Consider the following 25808-nt stretch of genomic DNA (forward strand, 5'->3'; position numbering starts at 1 on the left):
TTAGGTTATATTCATCACCTTATTAAATGTATTACACTGTCTACTGTTTTCACAGTTGTGATTGAATTAAGTTTTTATTTCTGTTTTTGTTATTCATAGATTCGTTTTGCAACATGTATGTTATGTGAACTATAAATCCTTTCCAACACAGACGCTTTTATTCTGAAATTCTACCGTGATATCATGATGGAATATCAAAATATTAGTTGAAACTGTTGGACCTTTTTCAACTGAGTGGCCCCCTCCTGACCAGACTAGAGGTTCTATGGCCCTAAGAGGAAACAAAAAAAAGAAGGGGAATAAAGAGAAATAGAGTTAAAACTATCATCATTTTTATGAATGGAGAGAGCGCACCATGTGATCAATGAAACACACACTAACTCTCAACTAATCTTCTGTTTACCAACAGAAGATAATATATACATATACAAGATAAATCATTACCATTAAAACTGACATGACATAAGGCGTTGGTGGTATAGTGGTTAGCATAGCTGCCTTCCAAACAGTTGACCTGGATTCGATTCCCAGCCAACGAATCTCTTGAAGCAGCCCATGGCCAAGGCCTGTAACTGAAGAGTTGCCAATTTGAGCTCATGGTTTAAAAATTCAGCTCTTAATTCCAGGAAGGTTGGTTTAAATGCAGAGAAGGAGTTTCCCCTGTGCGACTGAAAAAGTTATTTATGGGGTTTTGACAGGAAGAAAAAACTGATTCAGTTTCTAAAGACTTTAAATACAAAGCTCAAAATAAATATCTTCACGCACAATTGCTTAATTGCATCTTTTTAATTAATTTGTATTTTATGTAAAATAGCTCTCAGATGTCTGGCTAAACAATCATATCATGGAATTGTTGAAAAATCTAAAAAGAGGGTCCTTATGTTATGTAATGGCACAGGGAGTTGGCTGAGTTCCCCTGAAATAACATTTTTAAATCACTCTATACATTTTAAATTAAAATTATATCTTTTTTATATTATCTTTTTTTTTAAGTGAGGATGACTATTTTTGATGTAGAGTAGAGCCCTCACAGGTTAAGGTTTTTAACTTCTGATTCTGATTTTCTTCATTCATATTTTATATTTCCATAGTTACGAGCCTGCAACAGTTGTACTCCAGTTTAAAGCAGACGTGTGTTGTTAGTGTGTTAGTGTGTTAGTGCAGGTGTACAGGAAGGGGGAGTGAGTCAATATTTTATCTCTAAGGTGGGGTTGGTGTATCTTGGGCGGGGCTAAAAAAGGTGACACAAGTGTGTCGTGTGAAAGCTCTTCAGTTCAGTTCAGTGTGAGGCGACCTGCAGAAGCACTGAAACTCAGTGTAAACACACACACACACACACACACACACACACACACAGACAGCTGTTCACATCAGGAATAAAGCAGGGGAAGAACCGTCGACCTCGGTAAGATGATTCAACTTACAAAAAATTTAAATCACGGCAGTTGTTTGAGCTGGAACGTCCTAAGTTAATTTGATTTTTATCTCAGTTAAATGAGGGTATTATACTCTGATGTTATGTGTGTGGTTTTTTTGGGCGTGTGATGTGCAGTAATTCATTTGTCACAAAGCTTTTTTTTTTAATTCATAAATGTCACTATTTGAAAAGCATTTTATTTTATGTTCACTTAATAATAGTGTAGACAAATTGTAAATTTCTCTCTGTATATATATATATACAACATATATATATACATATACACAGATATAGAGGCACCCTAGAAGCACAAAAACGTATATTTTTGAATGTTTTTTTGGGTGAGGGGTGAAACCACTTCTGTCAATACCAAGGATTCCAGGGTTGATGGTCATTGAGGAACAGAGAGCTTTGATTGGTGAGGTCACTGTCACTGTCGTCAGACTGGTTTCACTCAGGCGGCACAATCCCAGCAGAAACCACACACACACACACACACACACACACACACACATAGACTGACTTGGGAAACCTTGAATGAGAGTGTTGCGGTCTAATGAAATGCTAATTCCAAAGAGAGAGCGAGAGATTACCTGCTGGGATTAAAACTTCCTGTTTCCCAAACACCTTCAGCAGCACATGCACTGCATCGCTTATCAACAGGCACAGGCTTGACAACACCCCTCTGTCGCTGCTGCACCTAAAACATTTCTTTCTGATCCCAGATCTCTCCAGCTGTTGATCACCGAACGTGAACGCAGGAGGAGAAAAGGATGACGAACCTCTCGCGATATCTCGTTAATGTGAGTCTTATCAGGTGCACCAACGCCCCCCCCCCCCCTTTTACTTTTTATTTGCTTTGCCTTCACTCACTCACTCATTGACTGCTCTCTCCTCTTGCAGCACCTGATGACGTTCTCGCTGCAGGACGGGGACGTGCAGGGTGTGGAGGACGCCCGGGCGCGTCTCTCCTTCTTGGCCGAGAGCAAGAAGCTGTGGAGTCAACAGATGTTCCTGGACGTCGGGGCCGAGGCCATTAAGCTGCGAGACATACAGAGCCAGGTGAGATGATGATGATGTGATCAATACATACATCTTTATCTTACACTGGACAGGTCGCAAGTCCATCACAGGGACACATAGAGACCAATAGAGCTGCAACAAATGATTATTTTTGTAATCAATTAATTGTTTGGTCCATAAAATGTCAGAAAATGTTGAATGATGATGTTCTCGAATGACTTGTTTTGTCCACAAAACAAAAATATTCAGTTTTAAGGATTTCTTTGTTATGTGGAGCAAAGAAACAAAGAAAATATTCACGTTTAAGAAGCTAAAACAATCAGAAATCTTGTTTTAATAGTGAAAAAAGCTTCAAAAGTGTTAATGTAGTAATCGATTAATAAACAACCACCCACTCTCACACCTATGGTCCAATATAGAGTGTACAATTTTGCCTAATACCCATATTGCATGTTTTTGGACATTTGAACATATATATACGTGATCAATACAACAACACTCATGTACACGTTCGATCGTTCACCTGCAGGACGAGCTGGAGAGCTACTCCCTGGAATCCATCCTGCGCTGCGACGCCGTCGACACGGTGAAGCAGTTCCCGTCTCTGCTCATGCTGATCTGCAAGAGCGACGACCAGAAGAAGCCGGACATCCACTTCTTCAGCTGCGAGGTGGTGACGGTGAGTCTTTCCCTGCTGCGTCATCATGAATCTGTTGCATGTGCATGTGTGTGTGGCTCAGGTTTCACAAGTGATGCCATCATCTCACACTCACACAGGCGGAGGAAATCCGTGATGACATCGCTCGCACAGTTTCGGGCCCGCCGTCCAAGCGTGAGATCACAAAGCCGTCTGAAGCCTCCAGGTACAGTCTGCAAAACACACGTTTGATATTAGGTTCATTTTTAAATAGAAATCCAATCTTTTAAGTGTCTGCTTCGCATTGATATTGTGTCGCGGCAAAGAAAAGGAACAGATGGATCTCCCATCATTTCAACTGTTTGCCCTTCTTTCCCTTTTGTTTCTTTTCATTATGTTTCATTTTTGAATCAAAGCAGCCCGTCTGTATGAGACAGAGGGCAGGAGAGAGACACAGAGAGAGGACAGTGTAAACAGCTGAGAGAGAGAGAGAGAGAGAGAGAGGGAGACTAGTATTTCTGGTTTCTACATAACTTAACAAGGTGTGACAGAGATAACAAGAGCATTGTGGCAGCAAACACACACACACACTCACACACACAGAGAAGAAGAGGGAGAGCGAACAGGTGGAGGATGACGGTGTCAGAGCGCCGGCTCGGAGCCTGAACGGAATATTACCTGGGAGACTTTTTGAAAGGACATACTGTACGCGTGTGTGTGTGTGCGGTAAGACAGAGACAGATGTAAAGAGAGTTTATTATTTGATGCTGATTCTACAGGAACAGTTTGGGTCAACACTCTGAGGCGTTTGCTTAGACTTTAGTGTTTGTGCAAAGACAAGAGACAACTTTTTAAAAAGGCAAACTTTTTTTTTTCTTTGTCTTTTGCCTCGTAACTGTTGTTTTTTGGGCTGTGTGAAATCTAAAGCGGAGGCACGAGTAAGCACTTTTTCCTTCTGTTTACTGTACTTAAGTGGAATAAGGGCTCCGGGGAGGGAGGGGCTTGAATTTCAGAGACATGACATTGTCTGTATTGATAGAGGATCTCCGTTGTCTTGGCTCAAAAGTTGTCCTTTTCCGTTTGCAGCCATTTTGGCTCTGTGAATCCATTAGTGACTCTCAGAATGAGGATGAGCCTGTCTGACAGTGTCAGGTGCTAAACAGTTGTGTGTGTGTGTTTAAAACTCTCCTCTTCATCCTTCAGGCGTCCTCACAGCAGAGAGGAGATGATGGACCCTTATGGAATCCCAAGTCACCCCATTGCACATGCTCCTAACCCCCCACCTGCAAACCCTCCACCTTACCCTGGACCCAGAGGTGAGTCAACAAAATTTCACTTTTAACTTGCGTGTGACAATAAAATCCTGCTTTAGGAGATTTAACGCGATGAGAAGGTGAATGGGAGGAAAGAAGTGAAGTGAGAGGAAAGGGAATCAGGAGCACAGAGATTGCTTTGTCTGTGTTTGTGGGAGGAGGAGGAGGACAGGAGGGGGTTTCAGGGGAGGAAAACGGGGACAGGAATTTCAAACGCAAACACCACAGACATGAATGAAAATGGATCAGCTGAGGAATCCTCTGCTCTCTTCCCCGGCAGCGAACGCCATCAACGGCGGGCCTGACGTCTCCTTCCTGCGAGCGGAGAGAGAAGTGGTACGTCCCGCATCACCTTCCGCCTGTCACATATTACTATTACTATTATTATAATATTATATTTCGTGATTGACAGGATTATAACAAAAACCTGTTCTGTTCCTCTGCAGGGCATCCTCAACCACTGCTTCGATGACATCGAGAACTTCATGGCCAAGCTTCAGCAGACGGCGGAGGCGGCGACGGTGCTGAACCAGAGGAAGAAGAAAAAGAAGAAGAGTAAAAAGCAAAGTGCAGAAGGTAAAAAGAAGTACATATTGATATTTTAAATGAAGTTAAACTGGCTTAACATTTTGTATTCTATGTGTCTTCAGAGGATTTACTCACTATTAAGGCTCGTCCACCACCAGAGGAGGAATTTATTGATATCTTCCAGAAATTCAAATATTGCTTCAGCCTACTGGTGTGTATTCAAGTCAGATCGTCCTCACTGCACCACCCTTGTTTTTTTGTTTAAAACAAATCCCCTTTTATCTCTTTCACAGGCGCGTCTAAAATCGACCATTGCCAATCCTTCGTCAGAGGAGCTCGTTCATCATGTATTCAAACCGTTGGACATGGTGAGTCAGTGCGGTAACTGTCTCTGTGGTCGTGTTGGGACAACACCTGTGACAAGAATAAGACATAGAGGCATTAGAATAAACAGAGGATACAGGCAAAAATGGAAAAAACTGACGTTATACAATCGGTGATATTTGAGCATAAGCATGTTTCATGTCCAAATAATGGAAAAATCATCAGTGTGCCTGAGTAACTTTTCCAGTATTTACTCAGGGTAGTTCCCTGTCATGCGGCTATCAAAGACATTTGTTTGATTGTTTGTGCGGTTTTCTGGGTGCAAAGGTCGAACAAAGCCCAGGTTTCATTTATTCAGTAAATATTAATAATGGCTCTGTGCAGTTGGCTCCAATTTGAGCTGAACGACTACAGTTAATCCCAGTTGAAAAACGAGTGCTCCTGGATTATATGAAAACAGTGTTATAATAATAAAAAAGACAAATTCGCCTGCGGTGGAAAATGAAGTCATTTATCTTAAAAAACACACACACAGAGTGTACTGTTTACCTAATTTAAAAGTACTTTATCAGACGTGGAATTTCAGGCGTGTCTCTCTGTTGATATTTGATAAAACATTAAAGGCCTTGGTTGCCTGGTTTTTTTTTTCTTTCCCAGGTATGAATCAGACTAAAGCGAGTCAAATGGGTGTGTTTGAAAGTGCGTGTATTGGTTGTACCTGAATAGAAACGTGGCCTCCTACTTCTGGAACTTTGAGTCACTTGTTTTCACGTGTGTGAGAATGTGTCACCGAGCTTTGAGTGGAATTTAGTCAGTGAACCAAGCTAACCAAGCGTTAATGTCTTTGTCTTATCTGGGTGCAAACAGATGGTGAAAACAACAGGAGGGCCAGTGCTCGGGGCCTCCGTGTCCAGCCCGGCCTTGACAAACTCTGCTGTGTCCCTGCTACAAGACAACCTGAACGAGGAGGAGAGGCAGCTGTGGACATCTCTGGGTCCTAACTGGACACATTATCGGTCAGTACCAACAATCGCCACCAGGTTTTTTCTCATCATTTCGGTCACAATGTCGGACTTTTTTGCCGATATATCGTCTTGTGCCGATAACCTGTAGCCATTTTTGACCCACTCGCCACCCAAATATAATTCATCTGGAGCCACAAAACCTACTTGACCCATACAATGAAGATAACAACATGCATTAAGTTTTATATATAGAATATAAAAGAACTATAGTTTGTTGTAGTGACCCATTTTGAAATAAATAAAACCATGGCTATTATGTAGCTCATGTGTGAGAAAAACTGCTGGTGTATAAGTATGTGGATGCAAATTACCGTTTCCTCATTTACACATGAGTTCATTTCAGTGTGTGCGACCGGCTCTCCATTCTCCAAACACAAGTTTGTCAGGTTCGGGGAGGTTTTTAAATATAGACATAGGCATGTGACGCATAGTTTTAGTGCACAATTTAAATAAAATACTGTTTTTCTTTTTCTTTCGAAGCTACAAGGAGCCACTGCAGACGGGCTGGAGAGCCACGTGTGGTCATTTAGTCTGTTCTGTAGTGACATTAATATCATATTTTTCATACTCATGCCACAGCAGATGTGGATATAAAACATCTCTATTGCGCAAAATAAATAAGCATCAATCAAAATAATAGTTTTAGGGGGCGCTAGCACAGAAGTCACAAGCTAGCAGCTTTTTCAGCCCACAATTTTAGTCATTAGTCGTTTTTCCCGATATCCAATAATACATTTTAATGCCAATATCTATCATTTTTGTTACAGCAGCTCCCTAAACATGGCTTCAATAAGAATTATTGAGTACACTTCTAATCTAAAGTCATTGAGGTATTTTTTGTCTTTAAAGCTCCAGTGGCAGAAACTCGCCCCCCTGTGGATTTCTGAGTTATTACAAAAACAGTGCAGTCTCGATGACTCTACAGCATTGGTTCTCAAAGTGTGGCCTGGGGGCCAATGGCGGCCCGCAGAAACATTTCTGGCGGCCCGCAATGAATTACAGTTGATAGTTTTAATCCAGGAGCTACTAAGCTTGTTAAATGTGTATTGGACATTACTGGATACAGACCAATAAGTGCAAACTGTAGAACTGCAATCTGGTCATTACAATTATTACAAAAAAATGTTTTCCTTTGGCGGCCCTCAGTCCAACGTTGGGTTCCTAAATTGGCCCTCAGGTATCAGAACTTTGAGAACCCCTGCTCTACGGTCTATGTTATGACCTAGTTTCCTTTCCATCACCCCTCTTTCACTTTGTTAAATGATGTGTTATAGACAAAGGTGGAAAGTAATGAGTTTACTGTAATTTTGTAGGTTTTGTGCTTGTTTTTTTAATTTGTAATTTTACTTTTACTTGTACAAATTACTTATAAAATAGTGGTACTTTTACTTGAGTAGAATATTTGATTACTCTTTCCACCTCTGGTCATAGATTTGGATTTTTAACGTAGTGTTTCTTGTCCCGACTGCATTCAGGAAAATTAATTGGAGCTGCGTGGTGAAGGAAACAGCAGCAGCTGTGCTAGATTGCCAGTATAGGGAGCACATCTTTTTTTGTATTGGATTATTGTAACTAAAATAGGATTGTGAATTGTGTCCTACTGAATGTACAGTTTTAGTTTTAGCAATTTAATTCATTACTGCTAAAACATTTGGTGGTTTTCAGCCATAGTATATAACTCCTTGTTATACTGAGAAACATTGAGGATCATTTGGCTTATTGCGTGAACTCAATTGACTTAATTGTTTTTAATTAAATCCTACTCTCTACATACTTAAACAGTAGTACACTGCACGTAATGCAAACACAATATAATTATAGTGTTTACACTGAGAAATCTATCAGGCGCGTAAATGTACCAGCGGGGAAACGTATTCAATATTGACACAAAAAAAACATACCTGTTGTGATCGTCTTGGTGCAGCGAGGCTCAAATGCAGTATTGTGTTCTGTTCTCTGGCAGATCTCAGCTCAGAGGGCCCGTAGCACCGTACACCCCCGTCTTCTTGGACGGATGGAAACCGGAAGCCCTGAGGCCAGACGGGCAGGTTTGGGAAGATCCTGTCGAGTCACAGCACAGACATGAAGCCTTCCAAGCCAAACAAGAGGTATGGAATACCTGCGTGTGAAATGACGTCAGAAATGAGCTTGGAAATATGCAACAACATATAACTTTACATGTGAAAAACTTTTTCCACGAGTTATCTTTACATGTCAATCCACTGTAAAGGGACCTTATAACTGTAGCGTGGTGTGGTATAGTTGTTGTTTCTGTTCTAAAAAAGTACAATAGTTCAAAAGGTTGAATATAAATCAGAGTGTGGGCCAGAGTTGGAGCATAATAGACATGTCCCGAGTCATTTTCTTGAACAGTTAATTCAATTTTTTTGTTTTGAAAGCTGCTTCTGCACTTTCCTGACTCTTTATATTGTCAACTACCCCCATCCACGCCTCTGTTGGCCCCTTATATTCTCTCTTCCCTTGTTGTTTGTGTACATTCATGAATCTTCCTGTTCTTCACCTCAGCAGCAACAGCCTCCTCAGGCGGTCGGTCCTCCCGATTTCCACGTCGATGATGAAACGTGAGTCGTCTTCAAGAAGCGAAACAATCAATCATGTTCTTTTTTTTTTTTTTTTTACTTTTCTACCTTCAACTGTGAGAGACCAACATCTGTTTTTCCTCTTTTTTCAGAGACGGCAGCACATTCCCACCAGAGCCTGAACGTCTCTACAGCTGCAGTTACGACTTCATAGCCAGAAACAGCAGTGAGCTTTCAGTGCAGCAGGGGGAGACTCTGGAGGTAAAGATGTTTATGTACAATTAAATGTGTATTTTTATTTTTTTTAAATGTGGTTGTATACGACCTTCACCATCGCCGAGAAGTGGCCCGAGACATGGACGGCTCACCCTCACTGAAAACATGGACACAAGAAAAACACATTTTAGCCACTTAACAAAACAGCTTAGGTCTTTACTATCTTAAAAATACGTACATACTTTTCTCACTGTTAATCAAAGTGTTGTGTCCCAGTTAAGTACCACACAGTAGTTGCTGATCCACTGCTGCCTCCATTATTTAATTTATTTAGTATAACATTTTGATTTTCTTTATGGAATTTGGTGCAGGAAAGTGGAATTTCTGTCTAATGGAGAGGAAAAAGTGTCAAATATGTTCAGATTTTGTAGATGTAAGGTGTATATGGTCTTATGATGGTTCTCAGGACAACAATATGTCAGCACCTCACACAACCACACTTCAAAAAGCCCTAACTATCATTCAGGAATCTCTTCAGAGCTGTGAAGCTGATAAATGAGTCTAGAGTTTGCAAAAAAATGCCTGGATTGTGTTGTCCAGTTATCAGATGCTGTGTAGGGGGAATGTCTGCATGCAGTTAATAGAGCAGTGACATCATACGAATGACAGTGATAGAGATAGTATTTCTAGATGACAGTGATTTCACACCCGCGTTCCACAGGTCATCGAATCATCCAAGCGCTGGTGGAAGTGCCGCAATCGGTTCAACCAGATAGGCTTCGTCCCCTTCAACATCCTGGAGCCTGTCGCTCACATAGACAGCCCCGCCGCCATCAAACCCCCCAGTGTAAGTTACAAACATCCACAAAGAAGCACAGTGTGTGTGTGTGTGTGTTTTTTTTCACCTGAACATACCTGAGTGAATTCCAGTGTTTTCTTCTCTCTCTCTCTCCCCTGCTTGCACATTCCTGCAGGTTCCTGCTGCGCCGCCCCTCGCCAAGACTCTCGCTCCAGTCCCACCCAGTCCACCTGCTCTGCCCCAGGCCCCCACCCACTCCCCACAGCGTCCACACAGCTTACCGGCATACACCCAACACATACCAGCTGCAGAGGACACAGATAAAGGTAACACAGGAGAAGCACAAAGAAAGAGAAATGAGGGTTTTGGTTGTAGAGGTAGAAGTCTCTGTACATCCCATTTTACAGAACACAGTGCAATTACAATTACATAGTAACATAAACTTTTAGCAAATCAACTTTTTAATACTTATATTTGGGACTCTGGAGGCCCTATGAGTAGACAAAGATGACTCACTCGTGTTTTTGTGCTCCGCCTCAGTCTAAGCACAGGAGATAAAACATGCGATGTTGACGTCCACACTCATTGTGACTTCACAATGACACATTCCTGGAATTGTTGTCTCGCAGACCTCCGCTTTGTGCCTAAAAAACGCAAGAGTGCAGGCGAGGGGAATAGTGTCCGGAAGAGCGAAGTCCACAAAGTGTTCTATTCTTGAGTTGTACACAAACTTCCAGCCTCAGAGGATTTACTTGTCCAGTGGATACATTTTATATATGACGACAATGTGCCGGCTCGAGTCGGCAAATGATGGCTTTTCCAAATGCTAACTGCTGTTATTTATTTATTTTTAGAGAGTAAGAGTAAGAATTGAGCGCTTTAATCCACGGTCAACAGTCAACAACCGCAGTACGAAGCCACAAACCGTCACACTGAATGAACAGGCAGGACACGTAGCATAGCTAACCCCAGCTAGCAAAACAAGCACAACACTGCTAGCTTACCGAGACGGACAGCAGGGGTCGTTTCTTCTTCAGTTATCCTCTGTTCGAATGTGTAACCTTGTAGATAGAACTGTATTTTACTGTATTTGTTAACTTTTCATGCTACTTCTTTTTATTTTTTATGCTAACTGCTGTTAGCTGCCGGAGCATCAGTGACGTTGATGTAGTTTCCTGTGTCTTTGCATTTAAAGAGACAGGCACTCAAAAGGTATTTTGACGTCACAGACATGTTCATTAGGAAACCAGGGAGCTGGGTTAACTTGTAGAAATAGGGTATAATATGTCTACTTTAAATAGACTATTTTAACTTGATAAATGTCCCAAATTGTGGTCAAAAACATCCAATAAGGTTGATTTTGGTTGCTCTGCTCTTGGTTTGTCAATAGCTTCATAAAAGGCTTGCAAATAAAAGCAGATTACTGGGGCTTTAGAGTGTAAATACAGTAACAGTCTGCCATGAACACACAAAAAGATGCACATTAATGACCCGGCCTCTCTGGACTGGAATGTAGGAAGTGCACGCATGTTTTGTCTACAGACTGTCATGTCATTATTGTCTGATGTGTTTTTTTTTTTAGTCATGTTGGTGAATGACGAGCTGCTGCAGAGGTTGACCAACGGAAAGAGCACTCTGCACAAGCCTCTGGTCATCCCACGCTCCAGTGACACCAGCGTTCCTCTGAACTATCACTCTCCTCCGGAGGAAGTGGCCGAGTGGCTCAGAGGGAAAGGCTTCAGTGAACCGTGAGTGTTTAAGTCAGTGGAGCGGAGTGGAGAGTCTCTGTATGAAAGAGGTTGTCGTTGTGTATATGAGTGACACATAGCTGCAGGAGAGAGTTCAGTGTCAGGAATCACGTGTGTGTGTGTGTGTGTGTGTGTGTGTGTGTGTGTGTGTGTGTGTGTGTTTGTGTGTGTTTACCCCTCAGGACGGTGTCGTGTCTGGGAGTGCTGACAGGTGCCCAGCTCTTCTCCCTCAACAAGGAGGAGCTACGAGCTGTGATTCCGGACGAGGGCGCCAGAGTCTACAGTCAGCTCGCTGTGCAGAAAGCACTGCTGGAGGTACATTCATCAACAGTTATCAGTGACAAAACATGAGCAGAGAACAAATCGGCTGAATCAGGAATACACATTTTCAATAAGGATGGAACAAAAAATGAATGAAAGCTAACGCTGAAATAAGACAATGATCAATTTTAAAGGTGCATTATGTAATAAATGTAAAGCAACTGGCCATAAAATCCTCCTAATATGTCACAGAGACTCAGGAATAATGTTCATATAACAAACTGAACTCACCAACAACAACAGTACAGACAAAATATTTGCATTAAAAAAATTCTTTTGCAGACTGCAAATCATGTTTATGTTTTGAAATCATGTTTTTTTGACATGTGGCGCCACCTACCGCCATCTACCAATCATTGCAGTCAGTAGAGTCTCAGCTGCCGAGCAACCACGGGTTGCCAGTTAGGTCAGAAAACAAAACCTAAAAGACCTCAGTATTTTGAATTTGAATGTAGTAACCGTTTTTGGCCACATTCTTACATATGGCACCTTTAAGCACCCACACCATGAGGCTACAGTGCCACGTGGATAAACTGTGGCCTGTAAATGACACAATTTGTTTTATTTTAACTAATATCAGCTATTTATGACCCCACGTGTGTTTCGTGAAGATTTTCCAGGTTTTTACCGATGGTTTATTAAATAAACGAAGGATTTAACGAAATCAAATGAAAGCTAACCCCCGAAATAAGAAAAGAAAATCACTTCTGATCAATTTTAAGCACCCACACCATGAAGCTACAATGTCACATAAATAAACTGTGGCCTATAAATAACACAATTTGTTTTATTTTAACTAATATCAGCTATTTATGACCACACGTGTGTTTTGTGAAGATTTTCCAGCTTTTTACCGACAATTTATTAAATAACACGTGCTTTTACCCATTTAAAATAAAATACGATGTCATACGAAAGGCAATTAAAAAGTTTATGACTTGGGCGAGAAGATGCCGATAAAAAAGTTGACCCCCGAAACCTTTGAACTTTGCACCACAGCTTCATTTAAATACTAATTTATTAATTATGGAAGAAGAATAATTGGATCCTTCGTCTTTAATTGCGTCTTTTTCCCCCCCAACCTCCAGGATGCCAGAAGGGCCACAGAGCTGGAGGCGGTCATGGAGAAACAGAAGATGAAGGTTGATCTGAAGCTGGAGAGCAGCACGCTGTGAGCGGCCGGAGTCGCCGTGGATCGTAGAATTATAATCACCAGAGAATCAAAAGACTGTTTATACTAACAGCGTCTCACTCATTTAAACATAAATTCACCCCCCAGTGTTGAATGGAAGCAGGTGCTGCGCAAACTTATTGTACCATTAAAAGTAACATTTTTAAATTGTTTGAATGTAAACCCATCTTCTTCTTGTGAATGAAATTTCAACACAAAAAATAAAATGGTAGGATTTTTTTTTTATTGAGATTTTAAAGAAAGCTGTCCAGCTAAACATAAACAAATGACTCCACATTAGGTAAAGCAAAAATGCGTCTGCAGTCAAGTAGAAATCTACTCAAAAGGAATTTGTCAAAAAAGGGCCACTCCCTAAAATAAGAAATATTTTTGACTTGACACAAGATGTACACATTTTTTTTCAACCACTACTGTGTCACATCATGCCAACACTTACTTTGAAGATTCCATTCATTATCATCATCACAATTTTTTTATTTTATTTTTTTTAAAACAGAAACTCAACGTTGCTACCAATACAAATTAAAAACAACGCATTTACCTGCACTGGCCAAACTTAACAGTTTCTCTTCACTCACTGGCAGCATAAAACACAATTTGGGAAAAAACAAAAAACCCAAACAAAGACAAGAAGTGGACAATGTGATAAAGATGATCAAATTAAAAAAAAACCTTCATTGTGAATCCAGATCCTCAAACTTGAACCGAGCAAACTACAGGAGGCTAAATGTAGACAAACATTCAAGGGCTGCAGAGGGGATGAAAAGGATGAAGCTTTTCAGACCATCACAATCAGTCGGCCCAAAACACACAGTATTTACAGACAGACTCTGTATCAAAAGACCATCCACTGAAAGAATATGGATCAATTCCACTCTTTGCTTTAAACCAGATGATTCTCAGGATGTGGTAATAACAAGACATGGGGTGTGTTTGACAGACAGCCACCAAATCACAGATGTGTGGGTATTACAGTACACTCCACTAAAAGGATCAATAACTAAACCCCGACATCTGAAATGCAGTCAGATATATCTGGATGTTGGACGCGATATTTCAGGTATGTGTGTGTGTGTGTGTGTACACTGGGTCGGCGGTAGTAACTGTGAAAGCAAAGAAAGAAAAGAGGCAGGCGGGAGGACAAAGGGGGGGGAGGGGTTCAAGGCAAAGACTGAAACATTAGGTTACACAGGAGGAGACTTGTGTGTGTCAGTGGTAGATGGAGTCGCTCGTCTTCACATGTCACCCATGTCCCTGTCCTCTCCGCGTCGAGTGTCTGACCTGCCGTTGACGCCGTCCCTCCTGTCGCGCTCCCGTGACCGGTCTCTGGACGAGCGCTCTCGGTCCCTGGAAGACCTGAGAGACAGAAGAGCACCCAGCAGAAAATGAGATTAATATAGCTGTAGTCTGTCAAAGAATAAACAAAAGTATCACGGTTCACTTTTGAGTCAAGCAACTAAATATTAGTGCTGGACGCATGACCGGAAAAAGACACACGTGACGGCATGTTTATGCGACTCTGGATTGTTAAATTAAGTCTCTAAAGTAACAAAAAACTTTAAAAACAGAGGCACACATACGCAGTATAGGCGCGCTAATGGCGCTAAACGAGCTAATGCAGCTAACGGAGCCAACTGGTAAACGGTGCCTGGACTCCGGTGTTGCAGCACGTAAACATGACATCACGCGCTGCTTTTTCTGGTCGGTAGTCATGGAAACGTGTCATGCGTTCTAGTGCCCAGCACTATTAAATATAAAACTAAGTGCTATTCAGTTACTCAACACATGACGCCCACATCTTGTCGTATATATCTTAAAACAACATCCCTGGGACCTTTAATTTTTACTGAACACAAACACTTTTATTTTGTGCTCAGTCTTTCAGGGACAGACCTGCTGTGTCTTGTGCACCAGTCTTTCACATCTTGGCCAAGATAAGCATTATTTTATGCAGTATTTGCCACAATAAAAGAAATTTAGAGGACCAAAACGCTACAGAGCTTCTACTTTGAAACAGGTACAGAGAGTACTATGTTTGTGACACAGAAAACAGGCATTAAAAAGTGATTATTATAACAGGGAGAATTTTTCTACAGGGTATATATAAATATAAATATATATAAATACACGGTATTTACTTGTGTCTGGAGCCGTGCTCGTGGCTGTGACGGTGGCCTCGACTGCGGGAACTGGAGCGGCTCCGGTGCCGCCTCTTCCTCTCCCTGGAGCGTGAGCGTGAACGGCGCTTGTCTCGCGACATGGAGCGTGAGCGCCGCCTCCTGCGGTCACGGGAACGGGACCTTTTTTGCTCTCTGCTACGTGATCTGCTCCTGCGATAATAAGTACATGGAACATTGAGACACAGACCTAAAACGACTTATGGTATATGAACTCCCTGGATTATAATCTCTGTACCCACCTTTTCTTCATCTTTTCCTCTTTCTCCCTCTCTTCTCGTCTCTTCAAGCGCTCCTGGTTCCTTTTCTCTTGCTTGTCAACCACAGTTTTCTGATAAAAAATAAATAAAATCAATATACAAATTAGATGTGAAGGCACTCCTATTTTGGACATTTATGTAGTAAATCAGCTGCATGTTGAATGTCGGGGTTTACGCGGTGAAAGAGGCTGAAATTCACCTTTAGTTGGTCCAGTTTCTCTCTGATCTGGATGAAGCCCAGGTGAAGCTTCCCGCCAAAATGGTCTGCCAAACGGCGGTCGTTGTCATGGAGACCCAGGTAAGCAGAGCATACCTCACACACTCGAAGCTTCTGCTGCTGGAAGCTGGAAGCCGGCATTGAGTTTCTGTACTCTTCCTACAAAGGAGAAAAGACCAGATGTATATTAAGAAATTTTTAACGTTGAAAGTATCAATATTTGAAAAATGTCGCACACGAAGCTGGAATCTTTCTCACCTCTGCATCCTTCTTCCTGGTGCGAACCTTCTCTACTTCCTGCAGGACCTTCTGGGCCTCATCCACGTTTCCCTCTGCGCCAAGTTGCTCAGCCTTGGCCAGGAGCTTTCCTATCTCCTCGTTCAGCTCGTGAACTTTCTCTGCCTACAACACAACAACAAAACTGACATCTTGCCATCGACTGCATAACAACTGGAGAGCGTATATAAAAAATGCAAAGGCTGTAATTTGGTAATTAAAAAGATCGGTTGGCTTCACCTTTGCTGCCACCTCAGCACTGATCTCCTCTTGGGTTTCCGCGAGGCGCTTCTTGGCTAGTTCTGTCCTCCGGTCACAGTCGGCAATGAATGACTCCAGGTGATCCACCGCCTTTTTTTAAAGAGAAACAGAGACATGCTCAGATGGGCAGAGTGGTGTTGTAATGCTAATAGCTTTGATTACATTTAAATACAAACAGTTCAGCTAATTAACTTCTGACAGAAGAGCTGCCAGGAATCTAAAATATGTTAAAACTTGTTCAGGGAGAAGAGAGGGGAAGGTGTCCCTGAACGAGTAAAACCAGGAGAAAAGGGGATTGTTTGTGAAAAATGGGGACAAAAACCTTTTATTCAATTCCTGATAAGTGTGTTTTTTTCTTGTTTATCAAGGCTGTGAGGTCATACAACCAGGATCACACTGGATAAATGTGACAGATCTGCTGTGCCTTGTGCACCTCTGTTGTTCTCATTTTGGTCAAGTTCAGCATCATTTTACTAATAGCTTTGATTACACTTAAATACAAACAGTTCTGCTCATTAACTTCTGACAGAAGAGCTGCCATGAAACTAAAATATGTTAAAACTTGTTCGGGGAGAAGAGGGGTGAAGGTTTCCCTGAACGAGTAAAACCAGCAAAAGTTATAACTGTTCACTCTTTTGAGTCGAGGCTCAGTTTATCATGTTTTATAACCTTGATTGCTCAGGGCAATTGCTTTGACGGATTTTGTCAATCTCAACTCACTGTTGATTTCACGGAAATGCTGTCTAATATGCACGTCATCGCTTTATGCACGCTGCCTGAAATGCTTGGTTGTCACGACGGCCCTTTTATATATAACTGCGATCTAGTGATAACAGGTAACTTCTCGTTTATGCTATATATAGATATATTGTACTATACAACCAATAGTATCCTAATCCTATCCTATTTTTTTTTAAATAGATAGACATTACTTACGTCGAGCTCAAAGAACAGATCCCTCTCCTTGGAGGCAATTTCATAATCTGCCCGAAGAGCCAGGTCATGGATCTTCGTGCACTCTCCCAGGTCCATACGCTATCAACACACAGGACACAAACAATAATTTGGGATGTTTTAGAGTTTATAAATCAACATGCATCATTTTAGATAATAAGATATACTGGATTGCTTAAGTGTAAGCACACTTACAGTTCCAGACAGGATGTCATGTGGACAGCAGTTGAGAAGATGACTTTTGCAGACCCGCTCGTCACTGAACTTGACCCTCTGCCTCGTCTCATCCCCTGAAACAATCCAAACAATCAACCAATGAGAAGGACCTTACATACTTGGTAGCATATGCGAGGTTATCCACTGCTTTACTTCAATTCTTACATTTCCAAATGCCAGTGTTTCAACATTTTTTTTAATAGAACTTAATTTGTGTAACACACAAATAATGAATTAACTGTGCTAGGGGATGTGTTTATTTAAGTTTTAACACTATGGGAGTTATATACGACCCTGCAAGTGTATGGTAGTTTGTCATTCTTGACGTCTTGGTGTTTGGTGCTAACCCAAACCTCGTGGAAATATTAGACCCTCTCCACTCAGTTTAACTTTCATCAGGCTCAAAAGCCATTCTTAATGTGGAGCATCCAAAGGATTAAGCAAAGGACACAATATGAGTCCATGGTAAATTACTGTTATTTATTGTACTTAATCTGGACAGAACTACTATGACTCAGCAGTGATTATTTAATTACATATTAGTTGAAAAATTGACTATGCAGGAAGTCTGTGACAGTTCAGACAAAGGTTCCAGCCAAGCCCTTAAAAATACACAACATTGAAGAACAAAAATACAAAAAGAAAACCAAGGAAAAATGTAGTTTATACACACTGCGATCTGCACCACATACTGTACCCTTCTGCATCTTCAAGACCTCAGCTGCAGAATTTTAAACCCGCTGTAGAAAAGTATAAATGGGAACAGTTTTCTTGCCCATACCTGTAGTAAGAAGTTGGGAGTCATACACAAGTCAGAGTGTAAATGATGTGTGCAAAGGTTTTGTTTTTCGACTGTTTGCTAAAATTGTCTTCTGACAACAGACGTCTACTGGAAAAATGCTCGTTTGAGTTCAGCGCGACCAGTCGCCTTAGCTCAGACTGTATAATACAGTGCTAGTCCAAAATGTAACTCAAGTGCCACTGAAAATGTACTCATTTGAGTGATTACAAAAAAAGGCTACAGTAACTTCCGCAAGGCAAACAAATTGTTTGGATATTCATCATAACAGCTTTAAAAATTATGTGTGACTCACGGCTCGATGAACATGAGGCTTTTCTGCAACTCCTTTGCAGATTGATGTAGGCTGGCAAAGATACACTGAACCTTAATGAATAAAATAAAGGGGCCACAATTGTTCAGTTTGTATGCAACATATGTATGGGAAGAATGTAATATCAATCTCATCACACATACAACCACAAACTCACCACACAGAATCACTCTTACTGTATAGATTGGATTAACTTGTTAAAAGAGAATCCAGTCCACAGGGCTGCATTTCAATCAACCAACGACAATTTGACTTTTCTTTTAGTATTTACATCCAAATGGCTGACACCCATTAAAAGAAACCCAACTAATTAATTATTTAGGAGTAGCTTTTTGTAAATAATCAAGTGCACTTCGGGTACTTTCACATTACGCAGCATAACTGTACTCAATATTTTATCCGACAGCTGCAGTTTATGGGTTCTTCAGCTGATTTTCATTGTTATATCAAACTGTAAAGACAATTTGAATATACTTAAATTACAAGGAGAATATATATATATATATATATATATATATATATATATATCCTACTGCATGATTCTTTTTAAATTACAATTAAATAAAATTACAGTGCATATGCAGGTAAGACAAGACTGAAAAGTCTTTTAAATTAGTCTTTAACACTGCTGGGTGACTGTTCATAAACAGAGCAAAGTATGAGTTTATGACTACTTAGCAACTGAGCCGAATGTAACTGCTGCTCCGTCACACAGAAAATGTGCTGTCTTCAGCAATTTGTTGTCAAGCAACACAAAACAGGTGTTCCGACAAATCGTGCTACCCATGGATATGTGCTTCTGCTGGTAACTTGATATGCATAATGTACATTCCATGTAATATATATGTTGTACATTCACAGATTAACATGCATGTTTAGTATGTATTACCTTTATCTTTGCTGCTATAAATGTCTCCATTGTAGGACTATCTTTTCTTATGTTGCTACATTACTATAAACCATTATAATAGAGCATACTCCCCATATTCTCACAGTGCTCATGGGGTGAGTAGTGGTGTTATGCAAAGTGATTATGTACTGGGAGTATTCTTTGATAGGGGATATTGACGAAACACGCTCCCCTTTATAAGCATCACATAACATGTATTCTTAAACTACATGTATCTACGTTTGAAACCCAAAACACACAAATAAAGTTGTCATAACACGGTGAGCGTTACGCATTAATTAGAAAGCTGAATGGTGAGGACCATAACATTAGCGAGATTAGCCACGAGCTAGCTGTTTGGCTAAAGGCGGTAAAATCGAAACAAAATAGTTGAAATTCAACTGTGCCGAAGTGGATGCAAACACTAAATCCCAAAGTTAATCAGTTCTCGGTCAGTTTCTCTGCTCTAACGTTAACGTGTTTTACACAGCCCTCTGAAACACATCCATTCATGCAGGTCTGTCCATAACACGCCAACACCAGCCAGCCTCACCAGTGGCTCCATCTTGGCTAAAGCTAGCTCAGCTAGCATGCTACGGCAACTCACCGTCCCTCGCTGTTCCCATCAGCTGGTCGAGCAGAGCTCTCATTTGAGCTTGGGCAGACATTCCGTCGTCCGTCGGCAGCGCCTGAATAGACTTGGGAAACTGAAAACAGCTCCGCGGTATTTAAGATTACGTTATTTGATAATGTACACGGCCAGGCATCACCCCTCGCAGCTTTTCTCTATTTCGTAGATTCACGAACTTCCGTTCTGTAGGGGGAAGTGACGTCAGAGTGCCGGTTCACAAACGCTGAGGGGCGGCGGACGAGACTTTAAATTTCATAGGTCTGAGGCCCATGGCAAGCGGTTTCAACATTTAATCGCTGCTAGACAGGATATTCACTACCAATATCTGCAACGTTATTCTTACTAGTGGAAAAACAGTTTAAGATATGTGCAAATCAAGTTTTGTAATAACTGTTTGCACTTCCAGGCCACTGTAGATAATACATTTTTTTTGCAAAGGCAAAATATACACAAAACGTAACAAAGTCAGTCAAAACAACAACTACATGAATAAGTGCATGTAATTTATAGTAAATGTAAAGGAGAGAACAGCCAGTTCAGTATAAATACTCCACCCACCACTATCAGTATTAAAAAGCCTGTGTTGCCCTCTAGTGTTAGAAAGCACACACTGCGTTTGCTGAGGATGCCATGCGCAACAATGCAGCTGCAGAGCGGACGACGGTCCATGAACACACTGGAGCCAGTCACGTACGACTACATGGGCTGTGCCGCACAGTTTATCGCCTTAATAACGGCAGGGCGCACAGATGGTGGCTGACCCCTGTTGTTCCTGAATGACTTCTGGAGAACGGGAAGTGGAGCCTTATAAGGAAACAGTCAGCTCACGACGAAACGCTGCTCAGCCCGCTGCAGCTGGCACGTTTCCTGGGCAGGAAAAGGTACGGATCTGGCGCTGGCACTGGAGGAGGAGGAGGAGAGTCCACAGGACGAGGACACGCTGGACGTTTCCTCGTCTGTAGAGTGGGATTAATGCAATACCTCTACTGTAATCGGCCATTCACTGATTAGAGATATCAGTGCTCAGATCAAAGTGTCTCGCGCTCCACAATTGTAATTTCAGTTCCTCAACTTCATTCCTCTGTGGACAAATATATTTTTTTCCATTCATGTGAGGATTTAAAAATAGAAAAGAAAAAAGAAGGATATTTGCAAGTAAATTATGGATTTTGGTTGTTGTATGTTTATTATTCCTTATTATTAAACGCTTTATCTCCATCTGAAAGCACTTCACTTGATAGCCGACTAGGACATATAAACAGGTTAGCTAAAATCAAGCTACTCTTAGTCGGACTTACATACCTGGATAATGCGCTTCATATAGTCCGATTACTCCTGCATGCATACACTTAGACGGATTTGGTGTTCTGTCTTCTTCTGACCGGGAAGTAGAAAAAAAAATAGATTTTCTCCTCCGCATGTAAAGTCAGACTCAGCAAGTTGTCCGATTGCCTGTCTTGGTCGGACTACAGCCGTATTAATTAGCCCGAATAAACTGAGCACGCTAATGTACCGAGTGGTTGAATGTGACAGACATTTGTTTACATTCCGTCAAGTGTGTATATTCAAAAGTTTACACACTGCAGCTTTAAAGATATCTATATACCACACTGCACAATAGTCCAGTTACAATGCCAGTATGACTGGATAGTCAGGATTTTACTGTAAATATCCATTATTAAGTTATAGATATACTATACTGTTTATGATAAGCTAGTTAAATGCATTAAACTGATTGGGCGCCCCCACGTGTCCAGCGGTTCTGAGCACATCTGTAACTATTCCTGGACTTGCTTTTCATCATCATCATCATCATATGTCTGACCCAGTGTGGTGCTGTTGTTCTTCATCACTCAAACAACAGGTATAGAGATATTTATAATATATATATATAAAATAAAACACACTCACACCAAAGCAGAACTAAACTGAAAGGCAGAATACTTCCGCATTTAGATAAAGTCACTACAGCGCGAGGAAGAATAAATAAATATACACACATGTTCAAAGTGTGTGTGTGTGTGTCTATACTTCACTTCAATGTGACCCGTGTCCGCCATACCGTCATGATACAACTGCACGGATACAACAGCGCGTGGTGCGCACGCTCGCCCTCTCCCACGCGCACACACGCACACACACATATCAGAAGAACGACACACACACACACACACACACACACACACACTCACACTTAGTCCGCCCGGTATAAAAGTCACATTGAAAGCTAGAGCCAGCACCTGCGGCACAAAAAGGTAACGTGTACCTTCTTTATCTATTTTTATTTTTTTTTAGAAAATACATTTCATCCTAAAATGTGAATATTGTGAGAAATGACTAACAGAATGAATCAAAAATGAAAGAGAACGCGCAGCTTAGCGCCACGTCTGGAAATGACGCGAGGTTCCGCATATCTGTATTCGCCTCACACGCCGAACTTATTTGACTCCCGTGTTTCTAACAATATTTGTATATTAATAAACAACCGCAGTGTTAGCAGAGTTAGTGTCATAGCGACAGAGACTCGTAGCTATAATGTGCTATAATGTAATGCTCCTAAAGGCCCGGTGGTGAACGAGGCTATGTATTGATAAGCTAGTTTGAGCAATATCGATTAACGCGCACTTTTTTTTAATGGGGGTAGAGGGGGTTTAATTTTGACATTAATGAACTCTATAGTGTGATATTTGACCATATACATGTACATAAATTAATATAAATACATTCGGTTGTAAAATATTGGTTATTAGGAGCAGCGTTCAGGTGCACGCAGCAAATGATTAACCCCAAAAATAGCTTCAGGCTGAAAGATTAGCTTGAAGCTGTCAGTGCACGCGCACATATACACACACACTCACACAAGTGTATACGAACATGCATCTGAACCTGTGTGATTGTTTGTTATTGTTGACCTTGGGTGACATTTTAATTAAAATGGCGGCACTAAAGTTTTGATTCAGATTGTTATTTTTATTAGACTTGTTATTTGTAAAAAAACAAAAAAACTTTAATGACGTCGCACGAGGATCAAAGGGCAACAAACCAAAGTCTCTGTCTGTATTAAACCTGCAGGTCACCTGTCCTACTGTTGTTAATATTATTATTATTATTATTATAATAATATTATATTATTATTATTATTATTTTAATAAGAAGAAAGTGTCTCAGTGTCCTCATATAGTACAGGTTTTGACAATTTAATCCACGTGTGTTGTTGTTGTTGTCTCGACTAACAGAGGTGACCATGGCGGAGGAAATGAAAACCAAGATCGAAAACCTGCGCACGGCGCCCTTCGATGCCAGATTCCCCAACCAGAACCAGACCAAGAACTGCTGGTCCAACTATATGGGTAAAGAAGACTGTTGTTTGTCACAAGTATAGTAGGGTGTGTGGGTCTTTTATACCATTATACCTAACATAAACGAAGGTAAAGAAAGTTTAAAGTTATGCTGTGCTGTTCACGGGCTGAACAATGGATCCACAGGTGTCAAAATGTCATTTTAGATGAATTATTGCCTTTCTCACATATCTGATTCACACATTTGTCATGTTTTTTCGAATGAAAATGGGAATAATGATGTAAAAATATGACATTATTATTAACATTCCCTCTGATTGTTGTTGTTTCTCTATTAATAGACTATCATCGCTGTCAGAAATCGCTGACGGCCAAAGGACAAGACATTTATCCGTGTGAATGGTACAAGAAGATCTACACAATCATGTGCCCCTCAGCCTGGGTAAATTAATAATAACTTTTTTTCTTCCATGAGAAAGTATTTTTTAATCGACAAAACACACAGACAAATCACAACTGAACACACACGTGCTACTCCCCCCCTCTCTCTCCACGTGGGCCGAGTTTGTTTAGCGGGGGTCAAACAACTTTTATCGTCCCTCACATTCCTGCGCGTCTCTGCACAGTAATGAGAATCAAAATAACATGATGTGTTTTGACTTAGAGACCGGGGAAATTCCCATTTTTAAAAGTTATCAGCTCTGTGATTTTAAACAAAGTTTGAAATATTGAAATATCAGAAATCAACCGTGCAACTGCTGCAACCTGAGACAGGAAGAGCAACATAGTGTGAAGTTGTACTTTGGTTTGAGCTTCACAAATAAGGAAATACTTCAATCTTTCTGCACATTAGCATTAGACCTGGAGGAAATCCTCTCTTTTGTGGAGGAGGAAATGGTCGATAGCGGTCGTCTGCTGCTGGTCACAGCTGCGTGCAATGCATCAAGTAATAGTTTCTGAAGAAACAATAAGATTTTTTTTTGGATGGAGGAGTCGGCATATATGGGATTAGCCATCATATCATGTTTGGAGGCTTCCATCAATAACAAAGTGAAAATAACTCATGTTTTCCTTCAGTATGGCCCTAATATTCCAACAGTAGTAGACACAAGATAATATGTTTTCAGTGTGGAGAATAGGGCTGAGACTATGAATCATTTACTTAAATGAATTAAAACATTTCAGCTTCTTAAATGTGGATATTGTCTGCTTTCATTGCTTCATATAACAAATAAATCATTAAAACTGAATCAAGAAATTGGTTTGTGGACAAAACAAGACATTTGAGAACATCATTTTGAGGATCAACAGTGCCTGACATTTCAAAGACCCAATGAATTATGAAAAAGTATGTATTCCTATAGTGGGAGCTGAAGAAGATTTTTCAGTTATGGTGATGCATGATAAGGAACGTTTTGAACAGCTAGCTATGCTAATGCTAATCGAAAATTAAAACATTTGCGATGAGGTTGCACAGTGTTTGTATCGTCAGCCCTGTTAATGCTAATCGTAGCCTCGCCAGCTAACCTTTGGAAACAGGTTCGCCAAGTTAGCCGCAAAATAGTAGCATGCTAATGCAAAATAAATATGTGCTCCCGCATTGGTGAATGGACACGGACTTCGTGGTTTCAGTAGAACACCATGCTCTGCGGTGAACGGTGTGAAAATGTCTCACCCACCGTGAGGACAGCCTCTTCACTCCCAACTCCCCGCTCCAGACAGCGCAGCTGCTGATGATGAGCCGCTGCCTGATAAATCAGCGAAAGTGCAGCATGATAAATCAGCGAAAAATCAAGGATGCACACCATCGGGCCATGCTCAACCCACATCCAAAGTCTTAGGGCAACCTGACTAACAGTCTGCAAAATATGCCTGTCACAGACAAGACATACAGACTTGCTTTATAGATAGATAATGTTGTTTGCTGTGTCATTTTCTCAATTGACAGAATGTCATTGTGTGTTCCCCCTCTTTAGGTCCAGAGATGGGATGAACAGAGAGAGGAAGGAACGTTCCCGGGAAGAATCTAAAGTGTGCCGTGTTCAAAGTGGCTGAACGTCAAACATGTTATCTTTACGGCTTATGTTTGTGTATGTGGTGAAATCACCACCTTTCCACAATGGTGCTCTGCCACAGGAGTACAACGAAAAACTGAATGTCATTCCTGTCCAATGTCATGAAATGTTCAGCTAATTCTGTATTAAAATATCTCAGGATATATTTATGAACGCCGCTCGTTTATTTCTGTCCCTTCTTTCCACCAGGGTTGGTTTATCATCTTCTTTAGAAATCTGACGGGACGATGAATGTGTATCGTGTACATGTATTTTAAACTTTATTCAATCAAATGAACCCTACATTGAATATATACATTTGAACAAGATTAGAAAAATAATTAAATATTCCAAAAAACACAATAACAGCCACCAGGAC

General features: G+C 40.9%; 3 protein-coding genes across 8 annotated transcripts; 2 read left to right on the forward strand and 1 right to left on the reverse strand.

Moving 5' to 3' along the window:
• Positions 1-2190: 2190 nt before the first annotated feature.
• On the forward strand, positions 2191-13109 carry eps8l1b (EPS8 signaling adaptor L1b; the record flags this gene model as incomplete). The annotated part of the gene is made up of 18 exons (XM_083903423.1): positions 2191-2220; positions 2321-2479; positions 2970-3119; positions 3218-3303; positions 4281-4393; positions 4671-4726; positions 4837-4966; positions 5041-5129; positions 5212-5286; positions 6110-6258; positions 8231-8375; positions 8812-8849; positions 8960-9068; positions 9745-9870; positions 9998-10148; positions 11405-11570; positions 11753-11885; positions 12980-13109. The coding sequence occupies 18 exons, from the start codon at positions 2191-2193 to the stop codon at positions 13064-13066; spliced, it is 1992 nt and encodes a 663-aa protein (XP_083759549.1). The 3' UTR covers positions 13067-13109.
• A 194-nt stretch (positions 13110-13303) lies between these two features.
• On the reverse strand, positions 13304-20452 carry luc7l (LUC7-like). 5 transcript variants are annotated; one of them, XM_083904060.1, is made up of 10 exons: positions 20053-20219; positions 18539-18609; positions 17424-17518; positions 17211-17309; positions 16254-16364; positions 15996-16139; positions 15720-15896; positions 15503-15591; positions 15222-15413; positions 13304-14439 (listed from the first exon to the last, which is right to left on the reverse strand). In XM_083904060.1, the coding sequence occupies exons 4-10, from the start codon at positions 17304-17306 to the stop codon at positions 14319-14321; spliced, it is 930 nt and encodes a 309-aa protein (XP_083760186.1). In that variant the 5' UTR covers positions 17307-17309; positions 17424-17518; positions 18539-18609; positions 20053-20219; the 3' UTR covers positions 13304-14318. The 5 variants fall into 5 exon arrangements, with proteins under 5 accessions (XP_083760186.1, XP_083760185.1, XP_083760183.1 ...); XM_083904059.1 differs by having other exon boundaries at positions 17424-18225; positions 20053-20120; XM_083904057.1 differs by lacking the exon at positions 20053-20219 and adding an exon at positions 18118-18184 and having other exon boundaries at positions 18539-18615.
• A 348-nt stretch (positions 20453-20800) lies between these two features.
• On the forward strand, positions 20801-25601 carry cox6b1 (cytochrome c oxidase subunit 6B1). Of its 2 annotated transcripts, none has more exons than XM_083904062.1 (4): positions 20801-20957; positions 23313-23426; positions 23717-23817; positions 25352-25601. In XM_083904062.1, the coding sequence occupies exons 2-4, from the start codon at positions 23321-23323 to the stop codon at positions 25403-25405; spliced, it is 261 nt and encodes an 86-aa protein (XP_083760188.1). In that variant the 5' UTR covers positions 20801-20957; positions 23313-23320; the 3' UTR covers positions 25406-25601. The 2 variants fall into 2 exon arrangements, with proteins under 2 accessions (XP_083760188.1, XP_083760187.1); XM_083904061.1 differs by lacking the exon at positions 20801-20957 and adding an exon at positions 22227-22331.
• The last annotated feature ends 207 nt before the right edge of the window (positions 25602-25808 follow it).

Source organism: Microchirus variegatus, assembly GCF_963457635.1.
Source record: "Microchirus variegatus genome assembly, chromosome: 17".
In the NCBI taxonomy this organism is placed as follows: domain Eukaryota; kingdom Metazoa; phylum Chordata; class Actinopteri; order Pleuronectiformes; family Soleidae; genus Microchirus; species Microchirus variegatus.

Bases quoted from the DNA above. Each gene is read 5' to 3' on its own strand.
- luc7l (XM_083904056.1), bottom strand. From the start codon at position 20,113: ATGTCTGCCCAAGCTCAAATGAGAGCTCTGCTCGACCAGCTGATGGGA. The intron at 15,897-15,995 runs GTGAGAAAGATT...TCTCCTTTGTAG, and splicing joins CCAGGAAGAAGGATGCAGAG to GAAGAGTACAGAAACTCAAT. The intron at 14,440-15,221 runs GTAAATACCGTG...TCTGTCTCTCAG, and splicing joins GAGCACGGCTCCAGACACAA to GTCTTCCAGGGACCGAGAGC.
- cox6b1 (XM_083904062.1), top strand. From the start codon at position 23,321: ATGGCGGAGGAAATGAAAACCAAGATCGAAAACCTGCGCACGGCGCCC. The intron at 23,427-23,716 runs GTAAAGAAGACT...CTCTATTAATAG, and splicing joins CTGCTGGTCCAACTATATGG to ACTATCATCGCTGTCAGAAA. The intron at 23,818-25,351 runs GTAAATTAATAA...CCCCCTCTTTAG, and splicing joins TCATGTGCCCCTCAGCCTGG to GTCCAGAGATGGGATGAACA.